Here is an 18,247-nt window from a genome sequence, read left to right on the forward strand (position 1 = left end):
CCACCAGTGGCTGGCCAAAAATGCATAATTCGGCTTAAAGTGCAAATTCGTATGTCCAGATTCCCAATGAAGTAGGCCTCCACTTGATGTTAAGTGTTTCAATGTGGTTTTCGAGATGTAAATTCTCTTAGAGAACCAGTACTGTATTATCCCACGTTTGGTTCTTTATTATGGCATAATGCCATATGTGCTAGAAGATGAAATGTGCATTTGAAATGCAGCAAACAGCTGAAACTAGATAATAATGCGGAATTAAACACTTTGTTTCATATAAATTGACTACATCAGCAGAAATGATCAATAAAACCCAAATTTCTTTACCAAACCGACAAAAAAACTTCATTGTTTTGCAAGGCGATTAATGCTTGACTGTCAGAAAGGTGGAAATAAAATCTGAAACTAGTAACATATTTTAGCCTTCCATAATTATGTGAATGTATTTTAATTCACTTGATAGCTCCCAGACACAGAAACTGTTGCGTTTTCATTTGAGAGCAATAAACGACGAGGAAACAGCAAAATCACGAATTGTAAACACAGGTCACGTGGAGACTCTCCACTATAACTCAGGCGGCTATGCGTATCAGCTCCGGATCTATGATATTTCCGAACCGGGGCAATATTAGATAGTTGCCCTCCCCTCCCTCCCTCCGCACCCTTGAGCGTTTGATATAGTAAATCAAAAATTTAAAAAAATCGACTTTTCAAATATATGTTCATTTCGTAGCTCACATCTTTCTGAACAGTCTGATACAGAAAAACATATACATTCGAGGAAATGTAAGACATGTTATTTGGTGACAAAGTGAGGTGCCACGCCTCTTCACACAGCAGTCTTCTTCTGCACATCACTGTATTTCGCTCTGTGGAACTCAAATGTGTATATTTTGTAATGCATGCCATCAAACTATATTGAGGACAATTGAAATTAAAATGTCCTGTGGTGCCTCTCCTGCTCCCAGTCAGCCAGTTTGACATCCTGCCCCACTTAAAAAATGTATGTTTGTGTGTTTTATTTATTGTGCCAGTCTACCGGCGCTTTCCCGCTTGGTAAGTCTTGGAATCTATGTTTTTAATATAAATGAGATCCATGCTTCATGAAATCCTCCCCACTCCACCAAGAGTGTCTTTCCGCTGTCTACCTAACCTTTGTAACCTCTTGGTTCATCCCTATTAAATCCCCAAACCACCTTACCTACCCTCTGGCTCCTACCCTTGTAACCGCCCCCGGTGTAAAACCTGTCCTATGCACCCTCCCACCACCACCTACTCCAGTCCTGTAACCGGAAGGTGTACACGATCAAAGGCAGAGCCACGTGTGAAAGCACCCACGTGATTTACCAACTGACCTGCCTACACTGTGACGTTTTCTATGTGGGAATGACCAGCAACAAACTGTCCATTCACATGAATGGACACAGGCAGACAGTGTTTGTTGGTAATGAGGATCACCCCGTGGCTAAACATGCCTTGGTGCACGGCCAGCACATCTTGGCACAGTGTTACACCATCCGGATTATCTGGATACTTCCCACCAACACCAACACCAACCTATCCGAACTCCAGAGATGGGAACTTGCCCTTCAGTATATCCTCTCTTCTCGATATCCTCCAGGCCTCAACCTCCGCTAATTTAAAGTTGCCGCTGCTCATACCTCACCTGTCTTTCAACAACTTCTTTGCCTCTGTACTTCCGCCTCGACTGTGTGTGTGTGTGTGTGTGTGTGTGTGTGTGTGTGTGTGTGTGTGTGTGTGTGTGCTGTCCTTTTTTTCCCCTAAGTAAGTCTTTCCGCTTCCGGGATTGGAATGACTCCTTACCCTCTCCCTTAACACCCACATCCTTTCGTCTTTCCCTCTCCTCCCCTCTTTCCTGAAGAAGCAGCTGTCGGTTGCGAAAGCTAGAAATTCTGTGTGTGTGTTTGTGTGCTTTATTTATTGTGCCTGTCTACCGGCACTTTCCCACTTGGTAAGTCTTGGATAATACTGGATGCCATTATTTGTAACTGGGAAAACAAGAACTCTCAGAAAATTTGCTCTCTTTATTGCCTATTAGCTAATAACTTGCTGTTTTTTTGTGACATAAAATTAAATATAGGATACATAAAACCAGCAAAGAAAAGAGACAAGCAAAACAGTACACATTTCTTCATTCCTTAGGTCCTAGCATTTTTGTTCCTCTACTCTTGCAACAGCTTTACATGGTGTGCTTTCCATTTTGCGAAAGAATCTATTACCTCATCAAAGTTCGTCACACGTTTTGCTAAATGAAAAATCTAAATGTTGTTGTCTAATACTGAAAAAGTTGCTAAAAAATACCCAAGCCTAGTGTGGTTTTTTCATCTGGTTATGTCTCTTTTGTCACTGTTTGTTAGATAAAACAACATACACCTTTCTAGTATTGCAGCAATTGCAACACACACCAATTAAACGAGGTCGTGCACAAAGCTTTACGTTAGAAAAACAATTTCACATTTCATTCATATGCACCAGTTTCTCAAGTGTGAGATCGAAAAGTAGTAGTATGAATTTTTTATATAAATTTGGAATCGTCATATTCTTCCATAATTTGTGTTATCTCCCTGTTTCTTCTCCTTCCTTGTTTTGACTAACTATCTTGTCGCCATTAATTCTGTAACTGTTGCTGCCATAGTCAAAAGTCATTCTCCGGTTAACTTCATTAGCCCTACCAGAATCACTGGTTTAGTTATGATGCAATTATTCTCCGGTTAGGCATTATTACATGTCCGTACCACACGCGCCCTCTTCCGAGAACAGAATGTAGCGGGTGCTAGCCGGGGACTGTACAACTGACCCAAATAGTGTAGCGATCTTTCCAAAAATTTTCTGCCCAAAATTTCATTTTCTTGGATATATCGAGGAGATAATACGTAATCTTTCTTACCTGTTATTCCTGTTAGTGGTGTATTTCCACTCTGGTAGTCTGAATCTATGGATTTTTTTTGGAATAATTATAACAAAACTGATCATTCACAAACTCAGTCAGCCACACAGACAAACAGCGATTGGCATTCGTCCATTCGGCTTTATTACGCTCAGCTCATGAAGCCCCATCCCCTTTTGTCCGCAGGAAAGTTTATGTCTAGATGCGACGAGGATTCCCCTGGCAGGGACATCAAGTACACTTCGCACGCATTCAAAAAATCAGCTTGGATTTATTCAGAAATCAATTTAGAATGTGTTAAAATGCTCCAAAAACCAACAGGGATGCGTTTAAAATCATATGAATGATAGACCAACATGCGCTGGATATTGGGCACTTTGTGAAACAAGGTTTTTTTCTTCAAGAATATGAATTTGGTACCCCCCTCCCCCTAGGGTGACCAGACGTCTGGATTAATCCGGACATGTCCTCCTTTTTGAGCTCATTGTCCAAGGCTCAGGCGGATTTTTAGTGTCCGGCTTTTTTGCAAAGTTGAGTGTAATACAGTTAAATTTACAATTTGTCCCATTCTATTGCTCTTTTTTTAGATACTTTATTTATCACGAAGGCTGCGCCAATACTTACACATGAAGGCGGACTTAATAGGTGGCACAAGGCTCGAGAACATTGTCTCTAATTACCACACAGTGGACTGATGAGAGGAATAGATTAAACCTGGAATCATTGAAAGGTCTGTTGATGGCGTATTGTGACAAGCCAGTTGCTCGGAAACCATTGACCAGATGCTTTCAACTGGTGAGAGATCTGGAGAATGTGCTGGCCAGGGCAGCAACATTTTCTGTATCCAGTAAGGCCCGTACAGGACCTGCAACATGCAGTCGTGCATTATTCTGCTAAAATGTAGGGTTTTGCAGGGATCGAATGAAGGGTACAGCCACAGGTCGTAACACATCTGAAAGTAACGTCCACTATTCAAAGCGCCATCAATGCGAACAAGAGGTAACCGAGATGTGTAGCCACTGGCACCCCATACCATCATGCCAGGTGATACGCCAGTATGGCAATGACGAATACACGCTTCCAATGTGCGTTCACCCCGATGTTGCCAAACATGGATGCAACCATCATGAAGCAGTAAACAGAACCTAGATTCATTCGAAAAAATGACGTTTTGCCATTTGAGCACCCAGGTTTGTTGTTGAGTACACCATCGCAGGCACTCCTGTCTGTGATGCAGTGTCAAGGGTAACCACAGCCATGGTCTCCAAGCTGATAGTCCATGCTGCTGCAAACATCATCGAACTGTTCTTGCAGATGGTTGTTGTCTTGCAAACGTCCCCATCTGTTGACACAGTGATTGAGACGTGGCTGCACGACCCATTACAGCCATGCAGATAAGATGCCTGTCATGTCGACTGCTAGTGATACGAGGCCGTTGGAATCCAGCACGGCGTTCCATATTACCCTCCTGAACTCACGGATTCCATATTCTGCTAACAGTCATTAAATCTCGTCCAACGCGAGCAGCAATGTTGCGATACGATAAACCGCAATTGCGATAGACTACAATCCGACCTTTATCAACGTCAGAAACATGATGGTATGCATTGCTCCTCCTTACACGAAGCATCACAACAATGTTTTACCAGGCAACGCTGGTCAACTGCTGTTTGTATATGAGAAATCAGTTGGAAACTTTCCTCATGTCAGCATGTTGTAGGTGTTGCCACCTGTGCCAACCTTGTGTGAATGCTTTGAAAAGCTTATCATTTGCATATCACAGCATCTTCTTCGTGTCTGTTAAATTTTGCATCTGTAGCAACTTATCTTCATGGTGTAGCAATTTTAATGGCCAGTAGTGGACTTATACATGACTCTACTGCGCATGCGCTTGAGCCTGCTCGTAACTGATCAAACATACCTAATGTAAACAATTGTGATGTCACGCTCATTGGAGGTAATTATTGTTATGAAGCATTGCATAGTCTTCCTAAAGCCTTTGACACATTTTGATGTTGGCAGACACTTGTATGAGCACTGTGTTTTGTTGTTGTATATGGCGCATTTCCTTCACAATTTAAGTTTTATTTTCATATTTTTCTCTCGTTCATGTTTTATTGCTGCAGTATTATTCTGCAGTAGCGGGATACAGTAATATCCTTTGTTAGAGTATCAGTTCCTACCAATAAAAATTACACAAATTTAACTGAAAACTAAAACAATGAACAAATCCCGGGTTTCTCCCGGATGAAAGACTTCCAGATTTTTCCCGGATCTCCCGGGTTGTATACACCCTGTATTTAAGACACGTAATAACGCACAGGAAGTTCATCCTGCTACTTAACATTTGTATGTGATAAAACCTCTGCTGGCATCCCACACCATTAATAAACTCCAAGCTGTCATGGGGAAGCTTACCCATTACATCAGATTCATTAAAACTGCTACACAAATTGCTGCTCCACTGAACTGGCTGTGCCAGAAAAATGTTCCTAATTGTGAGTATGAGCTGATGTACAAGTCCACTGCTCAACATTCAAATGCTGACATATTGTCTCTGTGGTGTCACCGCCAGACACCACACTTGCTAGGTGGTAGCCTTTAAATCGGCTGCGGTCCGGTAGTATACATCGGACCCGCGTGTCGCCACTATCAGTAATTGCAGACCAAGCGCTGCCACACGGCAGGTCTACAGAGACTTCCTAGCACTTGCCCAGTTGTACAGCCGACTTTTATAGCGATGGTTCACTGACTTCTACGCTCTCATTTGCTGAGACGATATTTAGCATAGCCTTCAGCTACGTTATTTGCTACGACCTAGCAAGGTGCCATGATCAGTTTCTATTAATGTTGTAAATCATGTACCGTCAAGAGCGACGTTCATCATTAATGGATTAAAGTTAAGTATTCCACCAGCTACGTCTGTTTTTCTCAATTCTAATTCCCTTATCATGTTCCAGACCTCACACCAGCCTGCGTGAGCTAAAACGCGTGCATTTCGGCCTCCTTTACTAACCCTGGTTGGCTCTCCTGCCAACCACAACAGTCTCAGTTACCAGTCAGTAACCACACAGTGTTTGATTCATCTGAGAAATCATGTTTTCAGATTGATACACAGGAATATGAACGTCCTCAAAATTTTCCTCTCAGGTTTCGAAGTGCGGCCACGGCAATTGGTGCTGACCCAGCTCCTCGGGTTTTTTTCAAAATGTGTACCATGGGTAGCCATGCAATTTGAAAGGCATTCCTTTTCTATCCTGCATGGCACAGGTGGACTGTTTACTGTTACATGCTCCGGTAGGTATATCAAACCACTTGAAAGGAACTCCTGTTCCTAAAAGTCCCCAATAGACTGAGTTCATGAAGTACTAACAAGTACGAGACGTAACCTCACCACCTCCACTGTGGTGGAGGGGGAAAGAATAGGTCCAGAGACTGATATGTTTTTGGGATGAGTACAGCAGCGCCACCCCATCAGTGCCTCGGGAGGATCTGAGGGTGGCACATCGTGGTATGGATAGTGTTAATTGCAGTGACGGACCACTTGCTCCATGGTGACTATCACATTGAACATCTGTTATCTTCTATTGCCGACCATAATGCCCTGTGTACATTTGGGATTTCGGCTGACTGTGTGGACGACAAATGAGGGCAGGCATGATAATAAAGCGGAGTGAATGGGGGAGGAGCCTGCACTGCTGGATGCTGGTCAAACAAGGTACGTGTCAGCGCCCTTGCAAAATCTCAGCCGCACTACATCCATTGACAGTAGTGGACTGGTATGTGGTCAGGAAGTTGGTAAATACATCCCTTGAGTTTGCCGATATCAAGAATTTTTTCCATCTGCAACTTAAATGTCCTGACAAATTACTCGGTTTCAGAAATGGATGCTGAGTGAAACGAGATGGTGGTCAGATGCTAGTCACCGATATGTCTACAAAAATCCCAAAATGCCGAAGCTGTAAATTGTTGGCCATTGTCAGGAACCAATGTACCTGGGGCCCATTCTATAGCAAGATAGTAGATGAGGCCAGGACTGTGGCCTGGAGGATGTTGTAGACTTCTGCTCTATGAGAAATTTAAACTGGCATCAATAACCAACAACCACACCGCTCCCTGGAAAGAGTCAGTGAAAATTGCATGCTCTCTTTGCCACGGGTAGTGAGGGCGGGGCCACATGTTCATGTATGGAGAATGTTATTGGATGGGCCCTACAGAACTTAAGCACTGCTGAATGATTCAAAGAGAGGTGTGCCGAAAAATTCGTAGCTCATACAGTGATGATGAAAATTACTCAGGAGCCATCACTCACTCTCAGACATGTTGATGGCAAACTAATCACTTTTGTCTTTGCATACCCACCAATGTGGAGGGCAAGGATGCACTAATTACTGAATCTTGTGTCGCCAGATTACTAAACTCTTGAGAAATCAGTAAATCAGACGATGACCTACACTGGGAGTCATCAGTTGATCAAAGATTATGATGAAGGTTAATACTACTAACAATGCTGACACCAGAAGAACCACCGAACAGAACTTGTTTTGAGGCAGTCACTTCATATACCAAAGCAATTTTTAAAACCTCACTCGAAGTAGGATTAGATGTTTCTAAAGTCTTTCCACTAACCTCATAATGTGGGGCCAGGTGGATGATAACATCCCAAATTAAGTAATCTGCACACCATAATTTTGACAGGAGCTAAGTCTTGTAAATCAGTAGCCCATGCAGATAGAATTGTTTACTTTGCTTAACATGCTGATTGAACTTGAGTCTGGCTGCAAAGACATGCAGGAAACTGCAAACTTCAAATTACGGGGGCCAAGAGTGGGCGTAATTTTTGCCCCACTTTGTGCAATTTACTACTACACAACAGTAACAGTACACAATAGCATTCAGGATCATAAATTTTACTTGCTTGCAGTGCAGTTTGAAACACTGTTAACATACCTCCCAACCCTCACTTGCCTACTTGAAGGAAGTAAATGGTAAAGCGGGAGGTGCAGAAACAGCAGCTGCCCCCTGTTGTTGCTTTTGGAGAAACTGTAAAAGCAACGTATGCTGTCCCAGCTGCTGGTGCTGCAACTGCTGCTGCTACAACTTGATAAACTCAGGATCCATGGTTTGCTACACAAAACAGCACGATGAACAAGTTCCTCATCGCCAGTTTTCTATTCTTCATCGCATAGATAGACTGTTTATTGTCACTTGCTCTGGTGGGTACACCAAACCACAGGGAACAAACACAAGTTCCTATAAGCTTGCAATAGATTGAGTTCACAAACTGAAAGAAACACTAACGTGTTTGGGACGAAGTGAAGTTAGCATAGAAATACAACAGTTCCTATCAGTTACCACTCGAGAGTGGAAAACAAACTAGGTCAACTTGGCTGTATAATGGCACGACACAAAACAGTAACAAAATACAGCAAGCAATGCACCAAGCCGTGAGCATGGGCCACAGGCTCAGTGACAAACAGTTGCCACCACGTGGTGCCACGTGATGTGCATATCTCGGTGGTGGCTCCCCTTACATTGGTGGCCTGCAGCCACCGCTTGAAGCCTTGGTACATCTGACACGCCCATGTCCATGCTAAGCACAAAATCTGAATCACTGTCGGAGGGAGTGAGTTGCTGGTATTTCAGCCACAGTTCTACAGATCAAACATCTCAATACAATGTATGGTGGGTAAACACAAATAAGGTATTTCATACAGTTTACAGTAAAATAAAATTTATTTAATCTTAATGCATCACAAATTTATCACACTCAAGGGTCATCACTTTGTGACTGAAGAAGCTTTGGTATTTATTGAACATTTCCACACACGAAATTATGAATTATTACAAATGAGTAGATGATGATGAACATTTGAAACTATAACTTACACTCCAACATGAAGATTTTAATATTAATAGCCTTTATCAAAGTCTACAACATTTAGTAGTGGCTTGTTGTTTTTATACTTCTCATAATTTTCCATAAAGCGTCTGACAATGTCTTTGGCACGGGAAATACCAGATATATGAGGCGTAACAGTTACCTGCAAAAAATCATCACTCTCAGTATAATTTTCACAGTTTTGGTTATTCAGCTAATTGATTACATGTCAAAAATTTGCTTGACAGTGTATCTTTGTTACACAAACATTTAAAACAGGAAATACTGTTCTGAAACATATTAATAAAATACAGAAGTCTTTTAAAATGAGGCTATGGTGGAACTTTGCCATGGTCTGTACATTCTCATTGGCAAATATCCCTCCTAATGCAAAACACAAACTGAAGGGACCACAGGAGCACACACAAATAAATTATAAAAAATTCACCATTTTCGTATGTTCAAAAGGAATACATAAAATGACTCCTCGCAAAGAATTATATGCAGAAAAAAAAAACATTTTGTAATACAAGCATGGTATTAGTTGAAGCTATAGTTCTCAAAATAACCATCACACCGTTTTCTTCATTGTGTACATAAGAGAATTTCCTATGTCTATGTGCTTCACTGGTTTTCAACAGATATCAAAGGATGTATTATGAGAGACAAGAAATTATTCAGATCATTAAGGGAATTCAGTCATGGGAAAAGTGAGATAAAAGTAGGAGAACATGAAGTGGGGGTAAAGTAGTAAAAGGGGAAGCCACCCAGGAGAATACAGCACAGTTTCATCATTGCTAACATTGATTTAAGAAACATGAAAGAGGGTTACGTAAATGAAAGAGACTTGGAGACACCAGAAGGTTTCAGATATATAATGTGAGATAGATATTTTGAAACCATACCTTAACTGTAAGTCATTTCCTGGGATGGTTGTGGAATCTGATCATAATTTATTGGTTATGAACTGCAGAGCAAAACTTAAGAAAGGTAGGAAATTAAGAAGGTGGAAGTGGAATAAACTGAGAGAATGAATGGATGTGAAGAATTTCAAAGGAAGCATCAGGCAATGATTGACCAAAACAGAGGAAAGGAAAACAATAAAAAAAATCTGGGTAGCTTTGAGAGATGAAATACTGAAGGTAGCAGATGATCAAACAGGCAAAAAGACAACACTCAGTAGAAATCCTTGGATAATGAACCAACTACTGAATATAACTGATGAAAGGAAAATATATTAAATTGGGAAAACAGACATCTGAAAAAGAAAATTGACAGAAAGGTCACAATGACAAAGCAGGAATGTCAAGAGGAGAAACACAAAGCTTTAGAAGGATACATGACTATGGGAAATGTATCTTCCAACTATAGGAAAATTAAAGAAGCCTTTGGAGAAACGAGAAGTAGCTATTTGAATGTCAAAAGCTCAGATGGTAATCCAGTAGTAAGCAAAGAAGGGAAAGCTGAAAGGTGGAAGGATATGTGGACGTGTAATACAAAAGGAAATAAACCTGAAGAAAATAGTATGGAGAAGGAAGAGGAAATACATGGAGGTGAGATACTGTGAGAAGAATTTGACAGAGCACTGAAAGGCCTAATTTGGATCAAGACATCTAGAGTAGGTGACAAATCTTAAAATTACTAAGAACTTGGGAGAACATACCATGAAAAAACTATTGTATCTGGTATACAAGGTATGACAAAGGTGTAACACCCTCAGACTTCCAGAAGATTGTAATAACCCCAATTATAAGCAATGCAGATTCTAATAGGTGTGAATTTGATCGAAGCATCTGTCTAATATACCACAGCTGCAAAACGCAGACCTGAATTATAGTGAGTACTGACCCTACAACTTATGTTAGAACACAGGTTGAAGGAAAGCAAACCCATATTTATGGTACTTCTAGATTCTGAGAAATCTTTTGTCCATGTGGACTGGACTACACTCTTTGAAATTTTGAAGGTAGCACAAATAATATAATGGAAGGTCATTTACAATTTGTACAGAAACCAGGCTGCAGTTATAAGATTCAAAGGACATGGAAGGGAAGCAGTAGTGGAGAAAGGAATGAGACATGGTTAGAGCCAATCCCCATGTTATGAAGCTATGCACTGAACAAGCTGTGTAGGAAATTGAGAAAAATTTTGGAATGGAAACTGAAGTTCAGTCAGAAGAAATTAAAACTTTGAGGTTTGCTGAAAAACTGTAAATCTGTCACATATTGCAAATCATTTAGATCAGTTGAGGGAATTAGGTAAGCTGAGGGAGTTAGGCAAGTATGAAGCACAAATAGTAGTAAATGAGTTTTATTTGGACAGAATAATAACATGATAGTGAATGCACAGGTGACATAAAATGCAGACTGGCGACAGTATGAAAAACATTTAGGAAAAAGAGTAATGTATTAACACTGAATATAAATTTAAGTGTTATGAACCCTTTTCTGAAGATATTTGTCTGGAGTGCAGTCTTGTACAGAAGGGAAACATGGGTGTGAACATAGGTGGATAGATCTGATAACTAACGAAATGGCACTGAATCAAATTGGGGGGAAAATATATTTATGGCACAATATGACTAAAAGATAGATTTAGTTGATACGACATATCCACAGAAGCATCGAAGTATTATCAATTTGGTAATAGCGGAAAGTGAGTGTGTGTGTGTGTGTGTGTGTGTGTGTGTGTGTGTGTGTGTGTGTGTGTGAGAGAGAGAGAGAGAGAGAGAGAGAGAGAGAGAGAGAGAGAGAGAGAGAGAGAGAGAGAGAGAGAGAGAGGGGGGGGGGCGATAAAATTTGTAGAGGGGAGCAGGACTTGACTATAGTAACAGTATGAAACACTTGTCAAACAAAACAATTTATCCCACATAATTAAGGTAAAACAGGATAACACGTTCCATGCAGAAAAAGTACTATAAGTTTTATCTTACTCATGCCATTTACTCAAAGAAAATTATACATACAATATTACATACTTTATTATTCATGATACATAACTAATTCTTTTTCACTAGAAAGCTATCTATAGTCATTTGTTTCTGCCAAAGCTTCAACACTTGGCGAAAATGAAAGACATCATTATCGTCAAATAAATTTGTAGTGAACGTAGACACTGCTTTATTGGGGTGACGATTTTCAATGTACGAAGCAACCAATTCCTATGCTTTCAGCTTTTCTCTTATTGCACCAGAAGATTGCTGCTTTGCTGTTACCACCTCCACCTCATCCTCCGCCTCCTCCTCCTCCTCCGAACTCATTTCCACAACTTACTGCAACACACTGCAACTCCATAAGCTCTTCAATGGTCATTCCTTGGCAATTATCTTCCCCAAACTCATCAATATCATTGTTATCCACTTCTAGTCCCATGCTCTTGGCCAAAGACACAATCTCGCTGAGTACGGGCTCCACAGCTACTGACTCAAATACCTTAGAGTCACATTCGAGAACGCACTCCAGCGAAAGCTTCTTCCAAGCAGAAGTAACCCTTTCTCACACCTTTTCAAACATCTTGATGCAGGCAACGATGCTGAAGTGATATTTCCAGCACTCCCTGGCAGTGAGATCGGAAGTTTCAATCAACTTGAAACAATGCTTGAAGAGTGCTTTAGAGTAGAGTTTCTGAACATTGGAAATAATCTGCTGATTCCTAGGCTGGAGTAATAGAGTGGTGCTGGGAGACAGAAATTGGACCTTGATGAACTGACATTTTTCAAGGAGGTGGCTTTGTAGTCATGGAGAATGGGCAGGTGTGTTGTCCATAGCAAGCAAGACATGGAAGGGGCAGATTCATCTCAAGCAAATATTTTTTCACCAAAGGACCAAACACTTCACTGATCCAATCACAAAAAGGATCAGGTGTAGCCCAAGCCTTGTTGGACCTCCAAATCACATTTAACCTGCTCTTCTGAACTTTACACTTCTTTAAGGCTTATGGAGTTTCTCAATTGTAAACCAGCAGCAGTTTAATTTTCAAATCACTGTTTGCACTGGCACAGAATAGCAGCATGAGACAGTCTTTCATTGGCTTGTGACTGGGCAATGCATTCTGATTTGCTGTTATAAAGGTACACTTTGGCATCTCTTTCCAGACTAGATCCCACTCACCATAATTCAAAACCGATAACCTCAGAATCTATGAGCTCCTTGAAGTTGCTTATGAAGTTCTCTACTGCATTTGTGTCAGAGATGGCTGCTTCGCTGTGCCTCACAATGCTGTGGATGCCAGTTCTTCTCTTAAGGTTCTCGAATCACACACAGCTTCCCTTAAAAACTTCTTCAGCAGTTGATGATCCTGGCATCTTCGAGGTCAGCAAAAATCATTCTCGCCTTCCCACAAAGGATGTTCTCTTTAATAGTAGTCCCTTGCAATTGCTTTTTATTTATCCATATGAGGAACAACCTTTCGACATCATCCAGAATACAAAACCATTGTTTAGACACTCTCGTCACTCCCTTTGAAGCATCTATTTCCTTAAACTTGTCATTGTTCTTGTTCTTGAGGATAGTGCTAACAGTTGATGTGGACCGATCGTACGTGCGTGCTAAATCAGCAATGCTTACACCACATTCGCATTTTTCATTGATTTTGCATTTCATTTCTAAGGTAATTTTCTTTCTCTTATTTTCATCATCTTGCAGATTTATCTCCGGGGATATTGCGACAAAGATTATTAAAATCTGCACGCAAAAAACACTGTGTGATCAAAAGTTTAGAAAAATGTGTTATCAAGCTGCACTAAGATAGCAGCAAAAAGAGCACTAAACCCAGAATACAGTATATACTAAGGACATTGCTCATATGTCACTGCCGATGATGAAAGATGTTCATGTTGTTGAATGTTTCCCCTGCAGCATGTGAATGGTTGGTGATGTCACACATTGTTCATTAAGTGAGTAATTTTTTTACAATTTGTTTTGCTCATTGTGTGAATTGAATGTTATGGGAGGTGCTCGTTAAGTGAGGTTCAACTGTAGTGTGAAGGGAACAAATAAAAATATCTCAGTGGAGAATCTGAAGCTTTTGTCATTGCCAATACTTGTAGCCTTCCTACTCTTAAAGTGCTATATAATTCTTTAAAGCATAGTTGAAATGGGGGAAAACAAAAACCGTTGCTTAATAATGTTCACTACCTAGAGTGCTCATCATGGGTTACGTACATGTATTATAAACAAAAAAGGCAATGACCTGATGTTAGTTCTCATGTTATTACCTTAATAATCATTCCATTTAATCATAGTAAAGTTAATTTTGTGCAGGTATCAAAATCATGATCTGTTATATGTGGTTCTGTAAACATTTTATGACAGATGATTTTCAATTTATCCAATGGGAAGTTGAATTCACTTCCTGTGAACATGGTTGGTGCAATGAAACTAGTATAAAACAAATAATAAATTTGTAGAGCTGATGGCAAACATCAATTCCTCAAACAACAGATAACAAAGAAGTAGAGCATTTTTCCTAAACAGGTTACAGCTCAAGGTAAAGCTAAATCTCTACTAGTTTGGCATACAAACAGCATCCAGAATATGAACTTAGAAAAGTTCAAAATAAGTGAGAAATTTCGAAAAATATTTAATTGCACATTTTAATAGATACCTTTGAAAATGACATGGCATTCTCTGCATGAGGTGGCTAAAGTAATTGAACTCATTACCGAGAAAGATCTGTGAAGGAGTCAAAGAACTATACAAGGCTGTTGACTGGACGAAGTGTGTGTCTACAACACATCCCACGCGTGCTCTACAGGATTTTGATCCAGAAACCACACTTGCTAGTCCACACATTGGAATTATTTACTTTTGAGATATCCACATGAGAAGCTCAATTCAGATGGCCATTATTTTCCATGAAGAGCAAGTTTAATCAACAGCACATCTTCGCCAATGCATTGGTTGGTTGGGTGTGGGATTGAAGGGACCAGACTGCTAAGGTCATCGGTCCCTTGTTCCACGATAAAATCACACGAAATAAAAACTGTCAGTCGTTAAAAACGGAGAACTGTGACAAGGGACGACACAATACAAGAAAGACAGACAAAGACCAGATAAACGGAACTAAAATCACACCGAGTGTGAAGGTGGTTGGCCGACCATGAAAATAAGGAAAAGCCAACCACCAAATGACATTAAAACCCACAGTTTAAAACCACAGGCCAAAGGCCCAAGTCAACACAGGAAATAAAAGGACAAACACTCAAATCATACGATAAAAACCCCCTGCCCGAATAAAACTCAACACGAGGTCCGCCATAGCAACGTCATCACATAAAAGGGCAGGGAGGGTAGCAGGCAGTGCAAACGTCTGCCTGAGTCCTGTTAAAAGCGGGCAGTCCACCAAAATGTGGACCACCGTCAGAGCTGCCCCGCAGCGACATAGCGGTGGGTCCTCAAGGCGCAACAAATGGCCGTGCGTCAGCCACGTGTGGCCAACGCGCAGCCGGCAGAGGACGACAGAGTCCTTCCGAGAGGCCCGCATGGAGGAGCGCCACACACGGGTCGTCTCCTTCACCACCCGAAGTTTGTTGGGCGTGGGCAGGGTGTGCCACTCGTCACCCCAGGCACCAAGCACTTTCTGGCGCAAAAGCGACAGGAGATCACACTCCATAAGGCCGAGTTCCAGAGCCGGTGAACTCACTGCCTGTTTAGCCAGTGTGTCAACCCGCTCATTGCCCGGGATGCCGACATGACCTGGGGTCCAAACAAAGACCACGGAGCGGCCGCAACGGGCAAGAGCATGGAGCGACTCGTGGATGGTCATCACCAGACGGGAACGAGGAAAGCACTGGTCAAGAGCTCGTAAACCACTCAGGGAGTCACTACAGATGACGAAGGACTCACCTGAGCGGGAGCGGATATACTCTAGGGCGCGACAGATGGCAACCAACTCGGCAGTGTATACACTGTTCCCGGGTGCCAGCGACCGTTGCTCACAATGATCCTCTAGAGTAAGAGCGTAACCAGTGCGACCAGAGACCATCGAACCGTCGGTATAGGCCACGGCAGATCCGGGAAACTCGGCAAGGAGAGAAACAAAGCGGCGGCGGAGGGCCGGAGGAGGGACCGAGTCTTTCGGACCCTGTGCCAAATCCAGCCGAATGCATGGTCGGTGCACACACCAAGGGGGCAGACGGAGATTGGCCTGGAAAACAGGCGGGAGAGGAAAAAACTCAATCCCACACAGTAGAGCCCGGATGCGAACCGCGATCGTACACCCTGACCGGGGCCGCCTGTCTGGAAGATGGACGATCGAGTGCGGGATGCCCTGGCAAGCTACAAACGTGGGCAGCATAAGCGGCCAGAAGCCGGTCGCGCCGGATCCGCAATGGAGGAACACCAGCCTCCACAAGTAAGCTGTCAACAGGGCTTGTCCGAAATTCTCCTGTGGCGAGTCGGATCCCGCAGTGATGGATGGGATCCAGCAATTGCAATGCTGATGGCGATGCCGAACCATAAGCCACACACCCATAATCAAGGCGGGACTGGATCAGCGCTTGATACAGCCGGAGAAGGGTGGACCGATCGGCACCCCAACCGGTGTGGCTAAGGCAACGGAGAGCGTTTAAATGCCGCCAGCATGTTTGTTTAAGCTGCCTAATATGAGGCAACCAAGTCAACCGGGCGTCAGTCCCAAGAACCGATGCGTCTCTACCACAGCAAGAGGTTCACCGTCTAGGTAAAGGCGTGGCTCAGGGTGAACCGTGCGACGCCGGCAGAAATGCATAACGCAGGTCTTAGCGGCCGAAAACTGGAAGCTGTGCGCTACAGCCCACAACTGCGCCTTGCGGATAGCGCCCTGCAGCTGGCGCTCAGCAACTGCAATGCCAGCGGAGCTGTAGTAGAGGCAGAAGTCGTCTGCATACAACGAAGCTGCGACGGACGATCCCACCGCCTCAGCGAGCCCATTGATCGCAATTAAAAACAGGGAGACACTGAGGACAGACCCCTGTGGGACCCCGTTCTCCTGGACCCGGGAGGAACTATGGAACGCAGCAACTTGCACGTGGAAGGAACGAGACGACAGAAAATTCTGAATAAAAATCTGGAGCGGGCCCCTAAGACCCCACCCATGAAGTGTGGCCAGGATGTGATATCGCCAAGTCGTATCGTACGCCTTCCGCATGTCGAAGAAGACGGCAACCAGATGTTGGCAGCGTGCAAAGGCTGTACGGACGGCAGACTCTAGGGAGACCAGATTATCGACGGCAGAGCGGCCTTTACGGAACCCACCCTGAGACGGAGCCAGAAGGCCTCGAGACTCGAGGAGCCAACTCAACCTCCGGCTCACCATACATTCTAGCAAATTGCAAAGAACGTTGGTGAGGCTTATGGGGCGGTAGCTGTCCACCTCCAGCGGGTTCTTGCCAGGTTTCAACACGGGGAGGACGATGCTTTCTCGCCATTGAGACGGGAACACACCCTCAACCCAGATGCGGTTGAAAACATCTAGGAGGCGTCGCTGGCAATTCACAGAGAGGTGTTTCAGCATCTGGCTGTGGATGCGGTCTGGCCCAGAAGCTGTATCAGGGCAAGCAGATAGTGCACTCTGGAACTCCCAGTCGCTGAAAGGAGCATTGTATGACTCCGCGTGGCGCGTGTGAAAGGAAAGCCTCCAACTTTCCAACCGCTCTTTCCGGGAGCGGAAGGCCAGTGGGTAATTCGTAGATGCGGAACACTGAGCAAAATGCGCTGCTAACCGGTCTGCAATCGTGTCGGAGTCAGGACACACCACTCCATTCAGTGAAAGCCCAGGGACAGAGACAGGCGGCCGATAGCCATGGAGTCGCCTAATCTTAGCCCAAACCTGCGATGCAGAGATACGGACGCCAATGGTGGAAACATACCGTTCCCAGCACTCCTGCTTCCGTTGGCGAATAAGGCGTCGGGTTCGGGCACGGAGCTGTTTAAAAATGATGCGGTTCTCCAAGGACGGGTGCCGCTTATGGCGTTGAAGAGCCCGCCGGCGATCTCTAATCGCCTCTGCGATCGCGGGCGCCCACCAAGGCACAGTCCTCCGCCGAGGGGACCCGGATGAACAGGGAATCGCAGATGCCGCCGCAGAAACGATGCCGGTGGTGACCGACTGAACCACCGCATCAATGGCGTCATGGGAAGGAGGTGCGATAGTGGCGAGAGAGGAGAACAAGCCCCAATCAGCCTTATTCAGAGCCCATCTGGAGGGGCGTTCAGAAGAGTGACGCTGTGGTAGTGACAGAAAGATGGGGAAATGGTCACTACCACATAAGTCGTCATGGACACTCCAGTGGATGGATGGTGAAAGTCCGGGGCTGCAGATAGAAAGGTCGATGGCCGAAAATGTGCCATGGACTACGCTGAAATGTCGGCTCTCCCGTGTTTAAGAGGCAGAGGTCAAGCTGCGAGAGAAGAGTCTCGACATCTCTACCCCGGCCAGTAATCGCGGCGCTACCCCACAGGGGGTTATGGGAGTTAAAGTTGCCC

General features: G+C 43.6%; 1 protein-coding gene across 1 annotated transcript in view; it reads right to left on the reverse strand.

Moving 5' to 3' along the window:
• Positions 1-8,619: 8,619 nt before the first annotated feature.
• The window catches only part of LOC126298997 (glyoxylate/hydroxypyruvate reductase A-like), a 108,359-nt gene continuing 98,731 nt past the window's right edge, over positions 8,620-18,247 (reverse strand). Inside the window, exon 7 of the mRNA XM_049990623.1 lies at positions 8,620-8,946. Coding sequence (XP_049846580.1) covers positions 8,815-8,946 — 132 coding nt within the window. The 3' untranslated portion in view covers positions 8,620-8,814. The remainder of the gene's footprint in view (positions 8,947-18,247) is intronic.

This window comes from Schistocerca gregaria, chromosome X (genome assembly GCF_023897955.1).
Source record: "Schistocerca gregaria isolate iqSchGreg1 chromosome X, iqSchGreg1.2, whole genome shotgun sequence".
NCBI classification, from domain to species: Eukaryota; Metazoa; Arthropoda; class Insecta; order Orthoptera; family Acrididae; genus Schistocerca; species Schistocerca gregaria.